Here is a 24,905-nt window from a genome sequence, read left to right on the forward strand (position 1 = left end):
TCCAAGCCCTGTGCCTGTGACCCTGTTCAGAAATAGGGTTTTTTTCTTTTGTTACCTTAATGAGGCCATACCAGAGTAAGAAGGGGCCTAAAACTAATGATTTCTGATTGTTCTCTTCAAAAAGGGAAAACAGACATGAAGAGACAGACACACAGGGGAAGACAAACAGTATGTGACGATGGGGGCCCAGGAACACCAAGGATTGCTGGCAGTTACTGCAAGTTGAAAGCTAACTCCCTGAATTCAGACTTCTAGTCTTTTGAACTGTGAGAAAATAAATTTCTGTTCTTAAAGCCACCCGCTTATGTTTCTGTTACAGCACAACTAGCAAACCAACTCAGAGTGGGTATTCATGGGAGCACCAAGGTGTAGATTCTGAGTATGTGCTCGTATACCGTGCCATGTGCACGACGGGGATGTGTGTTTGAGTGGCCCCCTCCTGTGCTCTCTGTGTGTGCTCTGGGCACACGTGTGGGAAGATGGGTAGGCAGCCTCCTCGCATTTAGATGGAACGACTCTGAAGTGTTGTCTTCCAGAGTTCCCAGTGGGACTGGGGGCCCAGTGGTTCATTAACACACCCTGTTCTGGCTTCCTTCCCTTCCCTGTTTTACTTTCCTGCTCCTGTATGTGTGCTTCCTGGGATCCTTTCCCCAATAAATGTGTTTTTATCATTAGCTGCTGTCATAGACTGAATTGTGTCCCCCCAAAAATACCTGTCAGCTTAACTGGGCTACGAGTCCCAGTATTGTGTGATTGTCCACCATTTTATGTGATTTTCCTACATGTTGTAAATCCTTTCATGATGATGTAATAAGATGGATTAGCAAAGGTTATATTGATGAAATCTACAAGATTAGGTAGTGTCTTAAGCTAACCTCTTTTGAGATATAAAAGGGAGAAGCAAGCAGAGAGACATGGGGACCTCATACCACCAAGGAAGCAGTGCCAGGAGCAGAGCGCGTCCTTTGGACCTGAGGTTCCTGCCCTGAGATGCTCATAAACCAAGGGAAGATGGATGCATCACAAGGACCTTCCTCCAGAGAGAGACAGCCTTCCTCTGGAGCTGATGCCCTAAATTTGGACTTGCAGCCTACTAGACTGTGGGAGAATAAATTTCTCTTTGTTAAAGCCACCCACTTGTGGTATTTCTATTATAGCAGCACTAGATGACTAACACAGCTACCATCAAGTTGGTCCCAGGCTCACAACGGGACAAAACTACCTGATCCTGTGCCATCCCCACAATTGGAAGGCATATCAGACCATTGTGATAGGGTTTTCATTGGCTGATTTTTCAGAAGTAGATTGCCAGACCTTTTCTCCTTGTCTATGTTAGTCTGGAAACTCTGCTGAAACCTGTACAGCGTTGTAGCAACACACAATCCTCCAAGAGAGATGGGTGGTGGCTGGGCATGAGGTGCATTGGCTGGGAATGGAACTTGAGTCTCTTGCATGGAAGGGGAGAATTTTACCACTGAACCACCATTGTCTCCATCCCAAATAAACTGCCTCCACTTTAATTGTTGTCTCAGAGTCTGCTCTTGGGATAATGAAGGAGGCAGCCCAAGAAGGGAGGCCAACATCCTGAGGTTGCCAAGAGCTTGGGTCCTCAGAGATGTTGCTGAACCACTGAATTAGCCAATTGCCCCACCCCCCACCTTCTGGTTCAGTAAGATAAACCCTTACCATTTAAAACCAAAAAACAAATCCATTGCCACCAAGTAGATTCCAATTCATGGCGACCCTATAGGACAGAGTAGAACTGCCCCTGTAGGGTTTCCAAAGCTGTAAATCTTTATGGAAGCAGACTGCCACATCTTTCTCCTGTAGAGCGGCTGGTGGATTCAAGTCACCGACCTTTCAGTTAGCAGCCGAGCGCTTAACCACTGTGCCACCAGGGCTCCTCTCTTACTGTTTAAGTCTCTTTTAGTTGGATCATCTGTACTTGTGGCTGAGAGTCCTCTAACAGTACAGCACCCCAAAGGGACTTGTTCTGTGTGAAGGGCAGGTGAGGACTAGCCCGAGTCAGTGCAGCACTGCTGAGTGTGCATGTGTGCATATGCACAGTGGCTGCGTATGCACACCCCATGCATTGATTGCGCACCTACTGTGTGCATGGCCCTGTGCTAGTGGCTGTGTACCTGAGACACAGAACTGGGTCATCTAGGCATGTTTGCGCAGATCTTGTGTGGTTCCTCGGTGAGTTCCAGGCTTGCTTTCTTAAGGACCTCCCTTGTCCTCAGCCTATCTGCTTCTCCACTGCCCACACCGTTGTTACCTGGACAGCCTCTGTAGAAGCCCATCCAGCCTCCCTGATGGTATTCTTTCTCCTTTTTAAATTATTTTCCACTTAGCAGCCAGAGATATGCTTTGAGAATGTAAGTCAGATCACGTTGTGCTGCTGAAAATCCTTCAACGGCCCCCGTGGGCCTGAGGCGCCTGCCGTTACAGGGGTCTCCAGCCCCATCTCTCCCCTCATCTCCCAGCCCTTTGGTGTATTCTGCAACCTTCCTGTGCTTTGCTCTGTGTGGTGAGCAGGAGGGGTGGGAGGACTGACCCCTGTAGGCTGTATTTCCCAGGTACCTGTGACAGCAGGCTTCCAGCTGGGTTCAGCTGTTGGAAGGCACTGCGGGGGATGGAGGTCCCTGGATGGCGCAAATGGTTTGCACTCAACTACTAACCTAAAAGTTGGCAGTTAGAACCCGTACTGCAGCACCATGGAGCAAAGTCCTGTAGATCTGTTTCTGTAAAGTTTACAGCTAGTGGAACTCTTATGTGCTATTGGTGGCAATGTAAAATGGTATAAGCATTTTGGAAAATGATGTGGTGCCTCCTTAAAAAGCTAGAAATAGGAATACCTACAATCCATCAACCCTACTCCTAGGAATATACCTAGAGAAAAATAAGAGCTATCACACAAATAGACATCCGCACACCTATGATCATTGCAGCATTATTCACAATAGCAAAAAGATGGAAACAACCTAGATGCCCATCAATAGATGAATGGATAAGCAAGCTATGGTACATACAATGAACTCTGCACAACGATAAAGAACAATGATGAATGCCTGAAACATCTCACGACATGGTTAAATCTGGAGGACAGGATGTTGAGTGAAATAAGTCAATCACGGAAGGAAGAATATTGTATGAGACCACTATTATAAAAACTGAAGAAAAGATTTATACACAGGAAAAAAAAACTTTGATGGTTACTAGGGAGTGTTGGAGAGGGGAGATCACTAACTAGATAGTAGGCAAGAGTTAACTTTGGTGAAGGGAAAGACAACACACAATATAGGGGAAGTCAGCACAACTTGACCGAGACAAAGTCATAAAAGCTTCCTAGACATATCCAAACACCTTGAGGAACCAAGTTACTGGGGCTGAGAGCTGGCGACCATGGCCTTGGGGGACACCTAGGTCAATTGGCATAACATAGTTCATAAAGAGAATGTTCTACATCTTACTATGGTGAGTATCGTCTGGGATCTTAAAAGCTTGCAACAGCCATATAAGATACATCTGCTGGTCTCCCCATCCGCAGAGCAAAGGAGGATGAAGAAAACCAAAGACACACGGGAAATGTTAGTCCAGAGGACTAGGTGACCACGTGAACCGCAGCCTCCACCAGCCTGAGCCCAAAGGACCGAGATGGTACCCGGCTGCCACAGCCAACTGCCCTGACAGGGGTCACCATAGAGGGTCCTGGACAGAGTGGAAGAAAAACGTAGAACAAACTTCAAAACCACAAAAATAAAAAACAAGAAAAAGACCTGACTTACTGATCTGACAGAGACTGGAGGAACCACCAAGATTATGGACCCCAGACGCCCTACTAACTCAGAACTGAAGCCATTCCTGAAGTCGACCTTTAAGCCAAGATTATATAGGCCTATAAAACAATAACAACATATGCGAGGAATGTGTTCCTTAGATCAATCAAGTATATGAGACCAAATGAGTAATACCTGGCCAAAAGCAAAGACAAGAAGGCAAGAAGGTACAGGAAAACTCAATGAATGGGCACGAGGAACCCTGTGTGGAATGGGGGATTGACACATTGCAAAGATTGCAACCCATCTCACAAAATAATTTATGTACAAATGTTTTTGAATGAGAAGCTCATCTGTGGTGTAAAATTTTACCTAAAGCACACACACACACACACACAGATTACAGCCAAGAAAATCCTATGGAGCAGTTCTACTCTGCAATACATGGGGTTGCCGTGAGCTGGAATCAACTTGATGGCAATGGGTTGGGTTTTTGGTGGGAGATGGAGGGTATGAAGAAGAGAGGAACCAGGGTATTTCTCTTTCTACATCTCCTCCATGGCTCCTAGGGGACAGATCCCAGCTAACAGCATCTCCTCCCTCCGTTCCTCCATCCTGGCAGGCAGCTGTAGCTAACCTATGGGTTTTCTCATCATTATCTGTTGGCTTCTCAGTTCCTGCCTCACCTGAGTAAGCAGTTTCCTGGATTAAATTCTATTTCAAATGCTTGAGACTTCTGTTTTCTGGTTTGACCCTGACTGACACAGGCAGCCGTTTTACTGCCAGCCTGTGTCAGGCAGGGCCAAGGGGACTACAGAGAACTAAAGTCTAAACCTAGGTGTGCCTCCCTTGTGCTCCCCCTGCCTCTGGACTTGAAGTTCTGTGAAGTGATAAATCTCATAATTGTTTAAATTAGTCAGGGCTTCCTGTTGCTCGCGTTTGATAACATCCGTGGCATTTTGTGGCAAAGACCTGTTGTTGTTAGGTGCCCTCAAGTAGACTCTGACTCATATCTACCCCATGTGACAAAGTAGAACTGCCTCCATAGGGTTTTCTAGTCTGTAATCTTTACAGGAACAAATCACCAGGTCTTTCTCCTGGGGAGCAGTTGGGTGGGTTCAAACCTCCCACCTTTTGGTTAGCAGCTGAGGGCTTAACTATTGTGCCGCCGGAGCTCCTGCAAAGACTTGTAGCTGCCTCTAATACCCATTTTCCCTTTCTTCACTGCTAAGAGAATTTTTCATTATGCACAGGGCTGTGCAGAATAAAAAACACATTTCCCAGCCTCCCTGGCAGCCAGGTGAAACCATTGTGCTAAGTTCTGGCCAATTGCAGAAGAGATGTACACAAATTTTGGGTTGGGCAATTAACGCTTTCATATATGAATTTTTTTTCCTTTGAATTTTTGGTTAATATTAAGTGTTTTCAGTAATGGAAGGCATTCTGAATCAAGGAGCATTTCTGAAATTTTGTTGTGAAATGTGGATTTTGATAAACTATGTCCCTCTGCACTACGCGTTCTCTGCATCCCTGTCTAGATCCCTTGACAGGTGCATACAATGTATGCCACCTGAAAATGAGGTAATCACACAAACCTGAAATCTTTGCAACTTCCAAATAACACACCAAAGCCAAAAACCCGCTGCCCACTGAGTCAATTCTGACTCAAAGCGACCCTATAAAACAGAGTAGAACTGCCCCATGGATTTTCCAAGGCTGTAATCTTTGCAGAAGCAGACTGCCACATCTTTTTCTCACAGAGTGGCTGGTGGGTTTGAACCAGTGACCTTATGGTTCACAGATAAGTGCTTGTACCACTGTAACATCAGGGCTCAAATAACACTCAGGAACCCAGAAATATACTTACAAGGCTTATTATCCAGTAAAAAAGCCCACAGTGAGAAAAGTTTTGAAAAACCACACCTCCAGGATGCAACACCTAATACATTTTCATCGCAGTAATGTGGCACCAATGCCCATATCTTCAGTTTCACGAAGTTAGACAGGTCCTCGCCTTGCAGCAGCACACACTGAAAATGGGAAAGCAGCTTCCCAAGAAACCTGAGAGGCGGAAACTGTAGGTGGGCGAATGTATATCCTGTTACCTATGTTAAAGAAAAAGTCCATGCTCTCTCCTTGCCCTTTCTCTGTCTGGAATGTGGGTGTAGAATAGGAGCCACTGCAAGCCATGTGGATGAAGACACCCTAGGGGTGGAGGAGCCACAAGATAGAAAGAGACTAGGATCCTGATGATGTCACAGAGTGGATCCACAATCCACAGCTTGGATTTTCAAGTTAAAACAAAACAAAACATAGCCTTCTATTCAATTCCAACTCATAGCAACCCCATAGGGTTTCCAAGGCTGTAATCTTTACAGGAGGAGCCCTGGTGGTACAGTGGATAAGCACTCGGCTACTAACCAAAAGATTGGTGGTTTGAACCCACCAGCCACTCCATGGGAGAAAGATGCCACCGTCTGCTTCTGTAAAGATTTGCAGCCTTGGAAGCCCTGTGGAGCAGATCTATTCTGTCCTATAGGGTCACTATGAGTCAAAACCGACTCAAAGGCAACGGGACCCTTTAGGGAAGCAGACTGCCACATCTTTCTCCCAACAGCTGGTAGGTTCTAACCAACAGTCTTTTGGCTAACAACCCAGGCTTAACCATTGCACCACCAGGCTCCTTCCTTTCAAGTTAGAAAAGACTAAACTTCTATCTTATTATATGTAGTTATTTGGGGCCTCTGTATGCACTCAACCAAACCTGTATCATTGTATCAATCAGGGCCCTGAGAGGGAGCAGATGTCAAAATCCCTGCTTCTTAGAGCTTCATCCTATTGTTGTAAGGTGCCTTTGAGTGACTTTCAACTCATAACGACAACACGAGACAAAGCATAACCGCCCCGTAGGGTGTTCTAGGCTGTAATCTTTACGAGAATGGATCACTAGGTCTTTCTCCTGTGGAACTGCTGGATGAGTTCATACAGTCAACCTTTCAGTTAGCAGCTGAATACTTAACCATCATGCCACCAGGGCTCCTTAGCATCATTCTAGGGGATCCATTTATTATGGACCTCAAGGGGTAATTGAGAAATATTTAATAAAAGTGCTGGGAGTTCCTGGGTGGTACAAATGGTTAATGTGCTCAGCTGCTTACCAAAAAGTTGGATGTTTGAATATACCCAGAGGCACCTCAGAAGAAAGGCCTGGAGATCTACTTCCAAAAAATTAGTCATTAGAAACCCTATGGAGCACAGTTCTACTCTAACACACGTGGGGTCGCTATGAGCTAAGATAGCAGCTGTGGATGAAGAAGAAGACTGACAGGAGCCAGGGCCTTTAGTGGAGGGAGGCAGCCACTGAAAACCTGGGGCCTCGCGGGGAGGGAACCAGGAAGTCTCCCCACCCTTTCTCTTTTCCTGCCCTCCAGTCTCCTGCTGGTGCCTTCCATGCAGGGCTGGATTAACCAGTAAGCAATGTACACACTGGGTTACATTAGGCAAGGTACACATGGGCTAACTTGTGTTTACTAATCTGTAGTGCAGAATTTCACATGGATTTCACCACATGTTCACTGCGGATTAGTAAGTATGCAAAATTAAGCCCATGTGTACCTTGCTTATTGGGTAATCTGGCCCTGCTGCCATGGACTGAAGGAGCCCAGTGGATGCTGTCCCTCAGGTCAGCCAAGAGGGGCACAGAGCAGGGTAGCGAGCAGAGGGAGAGGGCAGACAGAGGATACTCAACAGACGGAATCAGAATTCCTGCTGTTACAGTCCCCTGCATAGGCTGTAAGCTCCGTGAGGGCAATGACTTTGTCTTCTTCACAGATGGGTCCCTGGTGCCTAGGACAGTGCGTGGAACGTAGTAAGTATGTATTTGATAAGTATTTGTTGAATATGTACATGCCAAGAGGCAGTAGAATAACAGCAATGGAAGCAGGGAGTTTTTCACACCTCAGCCCCTTCTTCACTACCATCATACACAGCTGGTCGGGGGGCTTCTCCCACACCAACCCTGCTCAGCCCCGGGAAGGCATGGCACTGGCTGTGGGAAGAAGGCTGTCCCTCTCACCCGTCCCAATGCTACAGCCCCAAAATCCCCTTGGTCCCAGTCACCTAGGGCAGACCACCTTCCTTGGGGCAGGAGTCACCTGCACTCTGTCCCAGCCCTGGTTCCCCGGAGTGGCATCTTTGTGCCATTGTAGGGCAGATGGGATACCTGCCTGATCTTGAGGCTTCTTCCCCATCCCTGAGGCTGGACTGTCCCATTTGAGAGGGGTGAAGCTGATAGTTTGGGAACTACAAGGCAATGAGGCACCAGAGAGTCCTGGGGGAGATTCGTAATGAACGTTGGCATGTTAAAGGCTCTGATCAATTCTGCAGGAAAAAAATCCATTTGAACTTTGTATAATCTTGTATTTCCCAATCCCATTTGACCTTTGATTTTTTATTGTGTGCCCGCTGGGCTCTGTTTTTGAAGCTGAGGCCACAACAGTGAGCAAAGCAGACAGAAATTCCCACCTCTTGGAGCTTCATTCTAGGGGGTCCATTCATTATAGAGCATCTGTTAAGATCCTGTAGAATGCTGTTCTTCAGAACCACCGTTCAAATGCCACTGCTGAGCTTTTCCTGAACACACAGAAGGGCGGTTTCCAAATGTGCCCTGTATGAATTTCAGGGTCAAGTGGGCTTTCAGAGTAGGAAGAGTCAAGTGTTTGAAGAGTCCTTCAGCTTTTGTTATTCATTCATTACCTCCTTTAGTAAATACTGTTGAGTATGTGCGCTGAGTCCCTTTCTAAGCACTTGGGATTCAAAGATGAGTAAGATAAAATTTCTGCCTCGTGAAGCTTCCCATCTAGTAAGGACTAGAAATAATGAAAAATCCCTGCAAAGAAAATAGCTCCTCAGCTTTCTACTCTTCTACTCTTCCCCTATCTTCCCTCCCCAGCTTCCCCACCACCTGTCTCTTCTCTCTATTCCCCATCGTTGTTGTTAGCCGCTGTCGATTGGCCGACTCATGGAACCCTAGGCACAATGGAATGAAGTGTTGCCCAGTCCTGTGTCATTTCCATGGTCGGTTGCAGATTGAACCATTGTGATCCAAAGGGTTTTCCCTGGCTGATTTTCTAAGTAGATTGCCTGGCCTTTCTTCCTAGTCTGTCATAGTCTAGAAGATTTTCTGAAACATATTCAGCATCATTGCAACATACTAGCCTCCCCTGAAGGGTGATGGCTGTGCATTAGGTGTGTTGGCCAGGAATCGAACCCAGGTCTCCTGCATGGAAAACGAGAATTCTACCACTGAACCACCATTGCCCTCCTCTCAATGTCTACCTCCTAATTCCCCACACTCTCCCACATGGCCCCACCTGCACCTCCCATTCAGTGACTGGATTGTTTTGTTTCAGGCCATGACCCAAATTAGACCTGACCCCTGATCTTCCCCGGCCAGCTCCCTCTTTCCAGGGGCTGGGAGTTGGTCATTTTTCGGGATTTTGTTCAATCTGCTCCTAGGCCAGAAAATCCCCAGACGGGTGAGTGTATTGACTGACTTAATCAGCTGCACAGCTGACAGTGTCCATGAGGCCTTGAGGGTGAGGCAGGTCTGGCAGGGACTGTGATGGGGAAGTCATCCTAAGGGGTCCATCTCCCCAGATCCAGGCAGAGGGCCAGGGTCTCTGCCTATCTGTCTGCAGAGTCTACCAGAGAGACTGGGACTTGCACAAGACCACCTAGATAAGGGCTGGGGATGCTTATTGTTTGAAGTTGGGGAAGGGGGAGTGGGCCCTCCCTGCACCCTTGCATTTCCCTCTCCCAGGCCAACCAGTGACAAACCAGGGGCCTTGAGCAAATTCCATCTTTTCCCAGGATCTTAATGACCTCATCCGTAAGAGAGGAGAGGTTGGACCGGATTATCATTCAGGATCTTCCTGTTTCCAACATTTTGCAGTGGAATCTGAGAGAATCCAACCTGCCTGTCCCTCCTTGCAGCCACCTTCTCAGCCCCTCCCTCCTCTTTCATCAGATCAGGGCCTGGGGAATGGTTTTAAGCTTCAAAGCTGAGCAAACAAACATGTCCAGGCCTGTGGGGAACATGGGCTAAAGGAAGGGCACGGCTATTTTTATCACAATTTGAAGGATTTTCACAGCTGCATCTGTTGAGTCCACACTCCCCTTGGCCCAGGCTACTGGAGTAGCAGTCAACACTATGGGTGTGGGTGGAGGTGGCGCTCTCCTAAAAGAAAATCTGCCCAGACGAAGCCTGAAATGCCACCATTAGGGATCCATCTAAAGCAGTTAAGCATTGCCTTTCTCCTATGCTTCCAAACTGTACAAGCCCCAAAGATGGGCTATGCAATGAGTCAGTAACACCCTAGTATGAAGAAGTCTGGCAGTTCTTAGAGCATGGGGTGCTGGGGAGACAGAAGCGTTGTTCAGGAAAGTCTGAGAAGCCAGTTTGCCTTATTCAACAAACATTTATTGAACTCTGGGCTGGGATGCCGTTTCTAACAGCCAGGAAGGATGTGCCAAGGCCTTCTCTTTTCTACAAATTAACATGAATTAAGTGCATTGACATAGTGCCAGGCACCGTGTGCAACACCAGAGATGACCTTAGGTTTTGTTCTACCTCCAAAATAAACCCTGCTTCCACCCATTTCTATTTGTCTCCACCACCCCAGGGCAAGTGGTTCCCCTCCCTGCCTCACCCAAGCCATCACAATAGCCTCCTGCTGGTCCCCTTTTGTGGAAATGGCCACATGGCAACCTCTAACCTGTGACATCCGACCTCCTCTAACTTTGCAAGGAGGGAAGAATCATTGTCAGCATCAGCAGCTCCAGGCTGATTCCTACGAAGTGGGGGTCACACGTAACCCCTCTCTCCAACCGTTTTACCAGTTCTGACACCAGCCGTCCCTCCAATGGCACTCTTGACTTCTCTGCCGGATTCAATAACTCATTGCAATGGCCACACAGAACTCACAGGTAATACTCACGATTATGGGGTTTATTAGTGAAGTAGCATGTTACTATTCAGGATCAGGAGCTATTCAGGGTACAGTTCTTCTATTAGGACAGCTTCTTCCCGGTCTTACCCACAGGCAGGCCTTTCTCTGGCCCTCGGCTCCTTGGCCCCTCGGCCCCCCGGCCCCTCAGCCTCTCAGTCCAGCCTCTACCCTGCTTGGGCAAGTTTACAAAGCTCTTTAGCTCTGCTAGTAAGTGCTGGGGGCACCTCACTCCACCAGTAAGCCTCGACCCAAAGGCACTCAGCTCTCTCTCGCTCTGTGGGTCAGCAAGCCTAGCTCCACCGAGTACCTGGAGATACCCCACTTCATTAGGAAGCCTCCTAACCAAAGACTCTCAGATCTCTTGCTCTGTGGGTCGTGGGTTGGCATACTCACTTGTAATCACTGTGCTCTGTGGGCCAGGAAGCCTGCAGCACCGTCTCATTCCGGTCTTCTGAGTTCTGCTGCCACTATTTCTCTGCCACTGCTGCTCACTGTCTCATGCTGTCTCAGTACAACAGCTCTCTCTCTCTCTGTCTCCAGGGTGCAGAAGGTTCTCAGTGCACGGACCCCAGGTCCAAAGGACGTGCTTTACTCCTGGCTCTTCTTTCTTGGTGGCAATAAGGTCTTCCCTCTGCTCTGGGATTGGCTCTCGTTTAAGCCTAGCAGGATGGCAAAACTGACCAATTCCCTCATTAGGATTCCATACACCTTTTTTACATGGTCCCATCCCCAACAGGGGTTCCATGATCCTTATTTGCATTATTAGCAAGCTGTCCAACCCCTTAGTGGGCCACAAGCAGCTTATTTGCATAGGCCCACCCTGTTACTTTATAAGAATCACAAGAATGTAGCAAGAAAGGCCATATAAAAGTGATTCATCCCACCACACCTCACTCTCATACTTACAATCCATTCTCTAAGCAGCACCCAGAGAGATTTTTAAAGTATAAATGAGATCCTAGTTTCTTCCTGTACTTAACTCTCACCCACCCACCCACCCACCAATGGCTTCTCTTTACACTTAGAATAAAGACCAGACTCCTCATTACCTTGACCAGTTGGCTTCCACAAAAATTTATAGCTTTGTAAAGCCTGTGGAGCAGTTCTACTCTGTCCTACAGGGTTGTCATGAGTTGGAATTGACTCCCGGGGACCTGAAGCCCTGAATTTGGACTTCTAACCTACTAGACTGTGAGAAAATAAATTTCTCTTCATTAAAGCGATCTACTTGTGGTATTTCTGTTACAGCAGCACTAGATGACTACAAAAAATTGGATTAACAATCATCTTCAATCCATGATACACTCTCGTTCTTGGACCAGATGTCATTAGTCCACTCACTGAACACTTTTATTTTTATTGTGGTAAAATACGTATAACAAAACAGCTGCCATTTTAAAGTGTAAGATTTTGTGACATGAATTATATTTACCATGTTGTATAACTATTTCCACTATCCACTTTCAAATGTTCTTCGTCCCCCTAAACATGTTATCAGGAGGGACTACTCCCTGGAGAAGGATGTCATACTTGGTAAAGTAGAGAGTCAGCAAAAAAGAGGGAGACCTCAATGAAATGGATTGACACAGTGGCTGCAACAATGGGCTCAAGCATAACGATTGTGAGCATGGCATAGGACGCGGCAGTGTTTCATTCTGTTGTACACAGGGTAGCTATGAGTCAGAACCGACTCAACCAGCACCTAACAACAACAAACAGGAACTTAATGCCCCTTAAGTAATAACTCCACATCCCCCCCTTAGCCCCCTGCCTATTCTAAAAATTTCATATAAGTGGGGTCATACAATATTTACCGTTTTATGTCTAACTTATTTCATTTAGCGTAATGTTTCCAAAGTTCGTCCATGTCATAGAAAGGTATCGGAACTTCATTTCTCTTTATGGCTGAATAATATACCATTGTGTGGCTATACCACATTATGTTTATCCATTCACCTATTGATGGATGCTTGGGTTGTTTCTGCCTTTTGTTGTTGTGAATGATGCTGCAATGGACATTGGTGTGGAAGTATCTCTTTCAGTCCCTGCTTTCAGGTCTCTTGGGTGTATAACTAGAAGTGGAATTACGTATAGTAACACTATGTGTGGAAACCCTGGTGGCGTAGTGGTTAAGTGCTACAGCTGCTAACCATAGGGTCGGCAGTTCGAATCCGCCAGATGCTCCTTGGAAACTCTATGGGGCAGTTCTACTCTGTCCTACAGGGTCGCTATGAGTCGGCATCAACTCGACGGCACTGGGTTTGGTTTTTGGTTTTTTAATACCGTGTGTAACTTTCTGAGGAACTACTCACAATGGCTGTACCTTTTTACATTTTCAGCAGCAATGGATGAGAATTCCAATTTCTCTACATCTTTGCCAACCCTCGTTATTTTCTGTTTTACTGACATTAGCTACTGAGTTATTTTACATAATGTATGTAGTTGAACCTCTGCCATCGAGTCAATTCCAACTCTTGTGTGTCCGAGTAGAACTGTGCTCTGCAGGGCTTCCAATGGCTGATTTTTTGCAAGTAGATCACCAGGCCTTTCTTCTGAGGTGCCTCTGGGTGGACTCTAACCACCAACCTTTTGGCTAGCAGCCAAACTCACTAACGGTTTGCACCACCTGAGACTTCAAATAGTGTAGTTCTCACTTTTAAAACCACATCTAACAACAAGGACAAATCTCAAAAGCATTATGCTAAATGAAAAGACGCTCAGAAACAAAACACACCTATATGATTCCATTTGTGTGAATTCTAGATTAGGCAAACCTCTAGTGACAGAAAGTAGATAGGGGCCAGGCGTGAGGGTAGGGATAGGATATAACTAGGCAAGAGGGAGATTTTTTGAGTGATACAAATATTTTATATCATGATTGTAGTAGCGGTTACACGGCTATATATATTTGGCAAAATTTGTTGAATTTTACATGTAGAAACCACTCAAAGCTAGAACCTTGACAATAACTGACATTGAATCCATCTTGTACCCCTACTAGGGATCTGAGCTGACCATCATCCAGAATCCTATGTTTATCATGCCTTCACTTCCCTTTTGATAAAATTTTGTCTTTTCGTATTCTTCTGAAAAGGATATTTTAAAATTTCGGTTGCTTGAAATTCTATGAAAAGGGTATTAAACTGCATTTAAAGGAGGCCTGGTGGCACAATGGTTAAGCAGGTTGGCGGCTCGAACCTACCCAGGGCTCCATGGGAGAAAGACCTGGGGATCTGTTTCAATAAAGGTCACAACCTAGAAAACCCTATGTAGTTAGCACCTTCAAAACCATCTCTCTACTTTGTCACATGGGGTCATGGTGAGTCAGAATCAACTCGACGGCACCTAACAACAACAACAAACTGCATTTAATATTCTGAGACCTACTTTTTTAATTTATGTTCCTAGGAATTATCCACATCGTTGCATGTCACTGTGATTCATCCTTTTGACTGCTGATTAATATCCCACTATGTGACTATACTACATATATTCATCCATTCACCTTTATGGACCTTTGGGTTGTTTTAGGTTTTTGCTACTGAGGACTGAGCATGGGGCTGCCGTGAACATTCTCATGCATGTCTCTGTGGGCACACGTGCTTAGGAGTGGGAGCTGCCGGATCACGTGTGAATTCAGCTCTCAGAGTCACTAGAGCTGACTCTTCTCCCACCACTTTCCACTTTGACCATTGTGCTCCAGCCACACTGCATCCCTCTTCTTGAACAAGCCAAGCCCACTCTAGCCTCCAGACCTTTGCACTTACTGTCTTCTCTACCTGGGGTGCTTTTCCTTCAGTGCTTCCCACGGCTTGCTTTTTTCTTCTCCCTCAGAACTCAATCAAATACCACCTCCTCAGCCCAAATGTTCCTCTGTCTGGTTCCTAATCTAAACTGTTATTGTTGTTGTTAGTTGTCATCAAGTCGCCCCCAACTCAAAGGGACTCCATGCACAACGGAACGGATTGCTGCCTTGTCCTGTACCATCCCCACAATCAGTTGGGGATTGGATCCTTGTGATCTACAGGATTTTTATTGGCTGATTTTTCAGAAGTCGATTGCCAGATCTTTCTTCTTAGTCTTAGTCTATAAGCTCCACTGAAACCTGTTCAGCATCATAGGAACACACAAACCTCCATCTGACAGATGGTGGTGGCCGCACACGATGTGCATTGGCTGGGACTTGAATCCTGGGTCTCCCATGTGGAAGGTGAGAATTCTACCATTGAACCACCACTGCCCCTAGTCTAAATTAGTTATCCCCATTCCCACCACTGCAGTCACCACACTCCCATGTTTCGTAACTTTCATAGTGCACACTCTGCCACGATCAGAAATACCTTTTATTTATTTTTGTTGATTTGTCATTGTTTCCCAACTAGACTCAAGTTCCAGGAGAGCTGTGGCCAGGTGTGCCTTGTTCAGTGCTGTATCCCCAGAGTCAGATTGAAAGTGCGCAATAGTTTTTTTTTTTTTTTGAGGTAGGTACTAATATTAATAATGTATTAGAGACAAGAAATCTGAGGCTCAGAGAAGTTAAGCCATGTGCTCAAAGTCACAGAGATTGGAGGTGGCAGAGCCTGGATTTGAGCCCAGGTCTAACCAGTTCAAGAGCCCACACTCTTGCCTGGAATAGACTGGCTTGTTCTGACCTAACCTTTCCTTCCCCTTCCCCTGTTATCAGCTGGCCATTCAATGCCACCTGTGTAACTGCGTGTTGAAGAGACCCTGGGTCCTTCCGTTGGCTGTCATTCTTCCTCCTGCAGTAGGTAGAGGCCATGGCCTTGGACCATGGGAAACCTGGCGTTCCACCACCTGTTCTAGGAAGGGAGCCCCGTACAGCCCTCCCCACCTGCCTTCTGCCCTATATTAGAGCCCCAAGCTCTAATAACTTTCATCATTTCTCCTTCCATCATTTGGAAGCTCACCATGCTGCGGCTGCTAAGTTTCCTCCTGTTTGTGGCCCTTGGTAAGACCCCAGCCTGCGCCTGCGCTTCTTGATCTGTGTGGGGCCAAGAGCCCTTGAAATCTGCCACCCACCCTGGGCCCCACTGGATCTAACACCTGGTTACATGGGGGGCGTTTCAGCTTGTACCTGGCGCAGGATTGTGGGGGCTTTCAGCCTGGCACTGGAACAGGAGAGTGAGGGGAAGTGAGTGAGAGAACAATAGCATCAAAGGGCTGTGGTGGGAGTCCTCAACGGGGGCAGTAAACAAAGTCTGATGGCTACAAGTGTGCGTCCTGTAGTTAGGCTGCTTGGGTTCAAATTTCTGCTCCTATGCTTAACACCCACCTCTTCTCTCTCACTCTTCCACCCGGCACCGTATCTTGTGGTCTAGCGTTTTCCTGGCCCCTCTGGCATATTACATTATAGCTCAGGGTCGCCCCCTCCAAGCAGCCTTCCTTGACTGATGATTATGGTAACAGATAATATTTATTGAGTGCTTACTAGGCATAATGTTAAGGGTTTTCCTTGTATTATCATTTGCAGTCTCATGTAATACCCATAACAGCACCCATGAGGTCAGTACTATTACTATCCCCATTTTATAGATGGGGAAACTGAAACTGACCCTTAGAGAGGTAAAGAAGTTCATCCTAGAATGAGGGGCTGTCTTAGTTATCTAGTGCTGCTATAACAGAAATACCACAAGTGGATGGATTTAACAAACAAATTAATTTTCTCACAGTTCAGGGGGCTGGAGTCTGAATTCAGGGTGCCGGCTCTCAGGGAAGGCTTTCTATCTCTGCTGGCTATATTCATGTGACTTGGCATGTCTTCCCCCATCTCTGCTTGTCTTTTTATCTCTTGTAAGAGATGACTCAAGACACACCCTACACTAATCCTGTCTCATTAACATAACAAAAAACTCATTCCCAGATGGGATTGTAACAACAGGCGTAGAAGTTAGGATTTACAAAGCTGTATTTTGGGGGGCCACAATTCAGCCACAACAGGAGCAGAGCTGTACTTCGAACCCTGGCAGTTTGACTCCAAAGCCTTCACTCTTGATGAGAATAGCTGTCATTTCTCAGTAGCTCAGGGGGCACCAGACACTGTTCTAAGTGTATCAGCTCCTTCATTCCTCCCATTGAAGGAGGCCACATTTTTATCTCTATCCCCGGGCCCCTGGGACTCTGAAAACCCCTGTTTTGCCCTGTTCACTGTTCACATATAGCCACTGAAGTCCAGAATGGGGAACAGGTTTGCACGGGGTCACACAGCCAGTTTGTGGCACAGCTAGGACTAGGACTCAGGCCTCCTTTTTTCTTCTGGAACTCCCTGGCTGACTGACACCCCCACTCTCCCCTCCAGCCTCGGGCTGTGGCAGACCTTTCTACAACCCTTTAGCTCGCGTGGTCAATGGTGAGGATGCGGTGCCCTACAGCTGGCCCTGGCAGGTAAGAGCCACACCATCTGCAGTAATTCCCACCATGGGCGCTGGACCCCAATCTCTGATTGAGAAGCACCCAGTCTTCACCTCCTGCTTCCCTTACAATTCCCGCTTCAGCTTCCAGAGCCCAGGAAACATTTGGACAATCTACTTCACACAGGATTTTGCCTGTTCAATCTACAACCTTCACTGAGCTGTTTGTATTTTAAATGTGGAATATGCAGGGGGAGGGGGGGCAAAGGTTAACTCAGGCACTGTATTTAGGGAGAGAGATTTTGAGGCACCCGTTTCTGGAATCCTCAAATTATACAACAGGGCTATAAAATCAGAGAGCAATAAGGTCGGTGAGGGGCTTTTAGAGACCAGGGGAGGGAGATTCAAGGAGCCCTAGTGGCGCACTGGTTAAGGGCTCAACTGCTAATCGAAAGGTTGGTAATTCGAACCCACCAGTGGCTCAAACCCACCAGCAGCTCCACAGGAAAAAAGTCCTGGTGACCTGCTCCAGTAAAGACTATGCCCTAGGAAATCCTATGGGGCAGTTCTACTTTGTCCTATAGGGTCGCTATGAGTTGGAAGCGACTCAACGGCACACAACAACAACAATGGAGGGAGGCCCAGGGGAGCAAGACTTGATGCACTGTCCAATACAGTTGCCACCAGACACATGTGGCTATTTAAATTTAAATGAATTAAAATTAAATAATGTTAAAAATTCAATTCCTCACTTGCCACATTTCCAATTTTCAGTAGCCACATACATGTGGCTAGTGGCCACCATATCGGCTAGCATGGATATAGAACATCTCCATCATCCCAGAAGGTTCTAATAGATACACTGATCTACAGCAGGGGTCAGCAAACTTTTTCTGTTAAGGGCCACGATGTGTAAATATTTTCAGTTTTGTGGGCCATGTGATCTCTATTGCAAGGATTCAGCTCTGCCATTATAGGGTGAAAGCAGCCATAGACAATGCACAAATGCCTGAGTGTGGTTATGTTCTAATAAATCCTCATGTACAGAAGCAGACCATGGGCTAGATTTGACCCATGAGCCAGAGTTTGCTGACCCTGAACTAGAGTAAACTTTTGAAAATCAGAATGTGTAGGGAATCGGGAGTGAGGTACAAGACTTGGTAGGGTTGTACTTCAGAGGGCCCAAGAGGCCTTTAAAGATCTGCAGTTCAGAAGAACAGGAGGCTTGACAGAAAGAGGGCCTTACAGGACTCTCAAGATACAGAAGGTTTGGGGATAACCTAGGGTACAGAGAATGTTGGGGTCCACAGAAAGTTCACAGTGCCTAAGAGGGCCTTGGATAGTCAGAGTATGATCCCAGTGGAAAAGCAATAGAGCCACCATGAGCAGTTGTGCAGGTTGGGCCCTGCACATTTCTAGAGGGTTCCACTCTTCTCTGTGTGAATGGCACCCCCTAGAGTTATGCAGTGCACAGACTACACAGCCATTGATGACAGCCCTCACTATGGGGTCCAGATCACTCAGGGCTCTCTCTCTCGGGCCACCAGATCTCCCTGCAGTATGAGAAGAATGGGACCTTTTATCACACCTGCGGAGGCAGCCTCATCGCCCCCGACTGGGTCTTGACTGCGGGCCACTGCGTCTCGTGAGTTCTCTCACCTGCCCCTGTCCCTGCATGAGATCCAGGCAGAATGGGGCAGGGAGCAACTAGGGGAAGGAAGAGAGGCTTGTCAGGCCCAAAGTGACCCCACCTCCACCTGCAGGAGCTCCCTGACCTACCAGGTGGTGTTGGGCGAGTATAACCGGGCTGAGGAGGAAGGCCCTGAGCAGGTGATCCCCATCAACGCTGGAGACCTCTTTGTGCACCCACGCTGGAACTCCAAATGTGTGGCCTGTGGGTGAGTGAATTCTCAGGCCAGAGACCCAGGGCCTCCTCTCCTCGTCCCTCTGAAGCCCAGAGCTAGTTCTGGGGAGACTCCCAGAAACGTGTGGCTAAGTCCGACAGCCCGTGCCCAGGTCCCACACACTGAGCATTGGAAAGGTCACAGCCTTAATGATCATCCATGCCAAACCTCTCTCCTTACAGAGGGAACAGCAGGACTCAGAACTCCGCCAATACCACTTGGCTTTCCCTCCCTCCCCCCATGCAAAATCCAAGGGTTCCTCCATTCAACAGACATTCCTCCAGTGCATCCTGGGTTCTCAGCACCATGGGCAAAGGAGGAGCACTGAACTAAGAGTCAGACTCTGGCACTCCCTTGCTGAGTGGCTGGGTCAAGTCACTGCCCTTCTCTGGGCCCTAGTTCTACCATCTGTCAAAGGGTGACCATGAAGCTGGGCTTCCTGGGTGGTTGTAAAAATCGAAGAGACAATCCTGGGTAAGAATGCTAAAGCCAGGCTTCAGAAGCCCCTCAAATGTATGCAAAATTATGTGTCTGTGTGGCTCAGCATTTTTCTGGTAAAAGAGTCAGAGAAGGGTGCAGAAGACCCCAAAGTGCAGCACAGAAGTGAAGGGCTAGAAAAACTGAGATCCTGAGCCCTCCTCACTGGGCTCCTAGGGCAAATGGGGAGAAAAACAGAACCCAGCTGCAATGACCTGAGTGACAAGCACGAGGATGAAGACTTAGTGCACTGGTTCTGAATGTGGTCCCTGGCCAGCAGCATCAGCATCCCCAGGGAACTTGCCAGAAATGCAAATTTTTGGACCTCAGCCCAGAACCACTGTATCAGAATCTCTGGGCTGGGGCCCAGCCACCTGTACTAAAGCCCTCCAGGTGATTCTGATGCAGGTAAAGTGTGAGAACTGAGAGGCTGAGGACAGCTGTGAAGGCCAAGGGTTGGCGTGGGCGGACTGGCCAGGCAGGCTTCCGAAGGCTGCTCAGCATTGAAAATGGATGGAATTTGGTGGGAAAAGGAGCAGACAGGGCTTCCCAGGGATGAATGTGGCTGGAGCAAAGGCTGGAGGTGGGATGGGGTCTGGTGGGAAGACCAGGTATCCCATGACTCTTCTCTCCTCCCCAGCAATGACATCGCCCTCATCAAGCTGTCACGCAGTGCCCAGCTGGGAGACGAAGTCCAGCTTGCCTGCCTCCCTCCTGCCGGCGACATCCTGCCCAATGAGACACCCTGCTACATCAGTGGCTGGGGCCGCCTCTATAGTACATGCTGATCCCTCTAGCCAGCTACAGGGACAGGGGCAGGAAGACAGGGCCTGGGGGTAGGGGTCGGAGGCAAGCACAGGACCAGTCCTTGCGCTTTTCTCCCGTTTTTCCCCCAGCTGCAGCCTCCTCTACATTCTCCTCCTCCCCTCCTCCCAGCATGTTCAGTTGAACGTTTCCGAGTGTCTCCTGTCTGCTAGGAGTCTCTGGGCGGTGCAAATGGTTAAGTGCTCGACTGCTAGCACCAGAGGCGCCTTGGGAGACAGGCCTGCAACCTGCTTCTGAAAGGTCACAGCCTCGAAAACCTTATGGAGCAGTTCTACTCTGACACATATTGGGTCACTATGAGTTGGAATCGGCTCAACAGCAACTAACAACAACCACCACCTGTGTGCTGGGCCATGTGGTCTCTATTGCAACCTCCGGGTGCTGGGGATGTTATGGTAGATGCAGCAGACATATAACCTATAACCTGGTGGGAGGCATGTCACCATTAGGCCAAAGGAGCTTTCGGTCTTGGGACCATGCCCCAACTCAGGGCTCCCAGGCCCTGACCCCCAGGCCCAACCTAAGCCCTGCAGCCCAGTGGCCCCCCACTCAGTGCTCCCTATCCCCACAGCTGGTGGACCGCTCCCAGACAAGCTGCAGCAGGCCCTGCTGCCCGTAGTGGACTACGAGCACTGCTCCAGTTTGGACTGGTGGGGCTTCTCCGTGAGGAGGACCATGGTGTGTGCAGGAGGGGATACCCAGTCTGGCTGCAATGTGAGTCAGCTCTTCCCAGTCTAGGTAGCTCTGGGGTACGGACACTTAGCAGGTGTCCAAGGCTTTGGGATACCTCTGCCATCTGCCAGAAAGTGGAGATGGTATCTTGGCTGCTTGCTCCATTCAGCTTCCAGACCAGATAGGACTTAGAGGAAGTTGGCATATTCCAGGGATAGTGTCCTGGCCTGGGAGTCAAAAACCCTGGTCCCAGGAGCTCAGTGTCCCAGCTTGAACACTGACTGGACTAGGGGCAAGTTACCGTCCCTTTTTGGTCCTCACTCTTCCCCATCAGCAAGGCAAGGGGTCCTGACACCACAATCTGAAGTCATCTTCAGCTCTATGGTTTTGAAGTTATAATTAAAATTAAGGATACTCTCATTGTATTATAAATGAGCGTGAACAATAAAGAGCCCTGGTGGTACAGTGGTTAAGCACTCAGCTGCCAAGTAAAAGGTTGGCGGTTCTAACCTACCAGCCACTGAGAGGGAGAAAGATGTGGCAGTCTGCTTCTGAAAAGATTTATAGCCTTGCAAACCCTATGGAGCAGTTTTTACTCTGTCCTATAGGGTCGTTATGAGTCGGAATTGACTGGACAGCAACAGGTTTTTTGGTTCTGTGAACAATAATATGAATAATTAATTGTGGTACTAATAATGGCAACTGTCATTTATCAAGTGCTTCCTCTCTACTAAGCATTGTGCTAAGATCCTACATTGTTGTCTCATTTTATTTTCACAAGATCCTGTAAGACAAATATTGTTATTTCGCATCACATATAAACAAACTCAGGCTCCGAGAAATGAAGTAATACAGAGATTTCTCTAAATCCCCAAAGTTGGGAACCAATTCCTTAAACCTCAGACCTGACTTCACCTCTGTCCAACCATTTCAGGGTGACTCCGGGGGACCCCTCAACTGCCCCGCTGCAGATGGCAGCTGGCAGGTCCACGGTGTGACCAGCTTCGTTTCTTCTCGTGGCTGCAACACCCTGAAGAAGCCCACGGTGTTCACCCGAGTGTCAGCTTTCGAGGACTGGATCAATGAGGTGAAGAGACGGATAAGTGGGAGGGCTCTGAGGCACAGGCTCTTCCTGGAGGTGCTGGGGCGATGGGTGAGGGATGGCAGAGCCTGAGGAGGGACAGGAGGGACGCTGGAAGGTCAGTGGTGGAGGGGCCCTTGGGTTTGGGTCTGTTTTCTGCTGCAATGTAGCCCCCTGGTCTTGATGAAGGAACCCTGGTGGGGCAGTGCATAAGACTCGGGTGCTAATTGGAAGGTCAGCAATTTGAAGCTACCACCTGCCCTGAGGCAGAAAAGACCTGGCAATCCGCTCCCATAAAGATTTCAGCCTAGGAAACCCTACTGGTAATTTTACTCTGTCCTATAAGGTCACTATGAAATGGAATCGACACTATGGCAATGGGTTTGGACCTTGACAGCTTCTGGGTGGAGCTTTGAACTACAGCTGAACTTCCTCCTTTTAATGAGTATTTGTGAAGTGCCCCCCTGGCCTGGGTCCTTTCTTGGTACGGAGGGTAGAGACAGGTGCCAATCAAAGCACAAGCTGTAAGAATGAAGTGTGAAGTGTGGTGAATGCTGTGATGGGGGAAGCAAGCAGCAGTGAGAGTGCAGGCCCTGTCTGGAGATGGTGGTCAGGGAGAATCCATATTGCTCGTGATAGCAGTGATCCCATTTATACCAAACCAAAACCAAACCCATTGCTGTCAAGTTGATTCCAACTCATAGTGACTGTACAGGACAGAGTAGAACTGCCCCATAGGGTTTCCAAGAAGTGGCTGGTGGATTCGAAGTGGCTGGTGGATTCGAACTGCCGACCTTTTGGTTAGCAGCCAAGCTCTTAACCACTAAGCCACCTGGGTTCCAGCCCCTGTTTACAGACGTTTCAATATATACCAGGCATTGGGTTGAGCACCTTTGTTAATAGTTTAATCAAGAACCCCCATGAGTTGCTGTCTGTATTTCAACAAAACCAAACCTGTTGCCATCGAGTCCATTCCAACTCACAGAGACTCTACAGGACAAAGTAGAACTGCCCCAGATTCTACCCCAAGGAGCAGCTGGTGGATTTGAACTGGCAACCTTTTGGTTGGCAGCTCAGTTCTTAACCACTGCACTACCAGGGCTCCATATTTTCAACAAATAAAATAAATTACTTAAAAATAATAATGTAGTTTACCTTACCAAAACTGTATTGGGCCAAAGGGAAGACATGAAGCCTAGTGACTGCTAATAAGCACCTTTTTGTTTTTGTTTCCCTATAAACCTGTGTAGTGGTAACTTCCTGAGAGCCAAACGGGGTGTTTTCATGATGAGAAATTCAATTAGTAAATAATACTTTGAAAAAACCAGAAAAAGGATTTCCTAATTCTGGCAATAAAATGGAACATTTCACATGTTATTCAGTCAAAAAAAAGGAAACCCCATGAAGTAAGTACTACTATTACCCTTATTTTACAGATGAGGAAGCAGGCTCAGAGAGGTCAAGTCACTCTCCCAGCATCACACAGCTAATAAACAGTGCTGCTTGGAGTTGAACCCAGTTCCACGTGGCTCCTCACTAATCTACTTTTCTTCACTTGTCTTTCAGACCATAGCAAGCCACTAGAACCAGGACCTGGCTGGCAGTGCTGGCTCACCCCCTCCCAAAATAATAAAAACCTCTCAGAAAGTCCTGTCTTGTGCCTTTCCTCCTTCTGTGGCTCACCTCTTCTCCTCTGGCCCATTTCTAAAATCCTAGATCTGATGTTTAGAGACAAGATGAGATCAACCCTACCTTTTGAAGATGAGGATAAAAAAAATTAGTCTAGAGAGAGGAAGAGAGTTGCTATAGGGTGACCAACCATCTCAATTTGCCTAGGTCTGAGGAAGGTTCCCAGGATGCAGAATTTTCAGGGCTGAAACTGGGAAAGTCCCTAGCAAACCAGGACAAGTTGGTCACCCTAGCTTAGAAAAAAAAAAAATTTTTTTTTTTTTAGAGTCAGATATAAATCAGTGGCTTTTCAATGCAGGCATAAAAAACATGATGGAATCTGCAGAAAAAACAACCTGGCCATCCTCTCAGGAGGCTCATCATGGAGTGGGAAGGACTGTGAATTTTCTGCTTCTGATGATGGGCTGGAGAAGGGAGCTGTGGTCATTCAGTCATTCAACAAACATTCCTTGCTCCAGAGGGGGAAGACATGGTTCCTGCCCTGAAGTGGCTCATTATTTAGAAAGGAAATAAGCCTATCAGGGGCATGTATTAAACATTTACTGGGCTCCTGCTCTGTGGCAGGTTCAGGGTGGAGAGCATGGAAGTGAGTATGGATTGAATTGTGTCCCCCCAAAAATATATGTTCTAAATCCTAACCCCTATACCTGTGGTTATAATCCATTTTGGGAATGGGTTTTTTGTTATGTTAATTAGACAGTATGAGTGTACTGTGTGTCTTGAGCAGGGCTTCAGACTAGTTCATTTAGACTCAACCACCTGCTGAGAATTCGCATTTCCACCCCAGATATACCCAATCAGAACCTACTTTTTTTTTTTTTTTTTTTGTGGCTCTACATTTTAAGGAAATCTCCAGGTGATTCTTATGGATCCTCTGGGGATCTGGTTAAGATGTAGATTCTGATTCTTTAGATTCTGGTCTTGAGTCAATCTCTTTTGAGATGTAAAAGAAATTAAACAACCAAGTGAGGAAGCAGAGATGGGGGAAGAGAGATGCCAAGCCACATGAAGATCACCCAGAAGCAGAAGCTCAAAGAGACAAAGACTTTTCCTTAGAGCCAACAGAGAAAGAAAGCCTTCCCCTACAGTCAGCGCCCTGA

The 24,905-nt window shown here is 47.4% G+C and overlaps 1 protein-coding gene across 1 annotated transcript; it reads left to right on the forward strand.

Moving 5' to 3' along the window:
* Positions 1 to 15,705: 15,705 nt before the first annotated feature.
* On the forward strand, positions 15,706 to 23,766 carry LOC126072686 (proproteinase E). Its single transcript, XM_049878214.1, has 8 exons — positions 15,706 to 15,758; positions 17,106 to 17,191; positions 18,705 to 18,802; positions 18,921 to 19,055; positions 20,179 to 20,315; positions 20,935 to 21,077; positions 21,970 to 22,122; positions 23,683 to 23,766. The coding sequence occupies exons 1-8, from the start codon at positions 15,719 to 15,721 to the stop codon at positions 23,698 to 23,700; spliced, it is 810 nt and encodes a 269-aa protein (XP_049734171.1). The 5' UTR covers positions 15,706 to 15,718; the 3' UTR covers positions 23,701 to 23,766.
* Positions 23,767 to 24,905: the final 1,139 nt, after the last annotated feature.

The sequence above is a fragment of the Elephas maximus genome, chromosome 3 (genome assembly GCF_024166365.1).
Source record: "Elephas maximus indicus isolate mEleMax1 chromosome 3, mEleMax1 primary haplotype, whole genome shotgun sequence".
In the NCBI taxonomy this organism is placed as follows: Eukaryota; Metazoa; Chordata; class Mammalia; order Proboscidea; family Elephantidae; genus Elephas; species Elephas maximus.

What these genes read in the sequence shown, in the direction of transcription:
- LOC126072686 (XM_049878214.1), top strand. Translation starts at nt 15,719, where the DNA reads ATGCTGCGGCTGCTAAGTTTCCTCCTGTTTGTGGCCCTTG. An exon ending in CCTCCTGTTTGTGGCCCTTG is followed by an intron (nt 15,759 to 17,105) that starts GTAAGACCCCAG and finishes TCTCCCCTCCAG; the next exon opens with CCTCGGGCTGTGGCAGACCT. An exon ending in TCCAAATGTGTGGCCTGTGG is followed by an intron (nt 19,056 to 20,178) that starts GTGAGTGAATTC and finishes TCTCCTCCCCAG; the next exon opens with CAATGACATCGCCCTCATCA.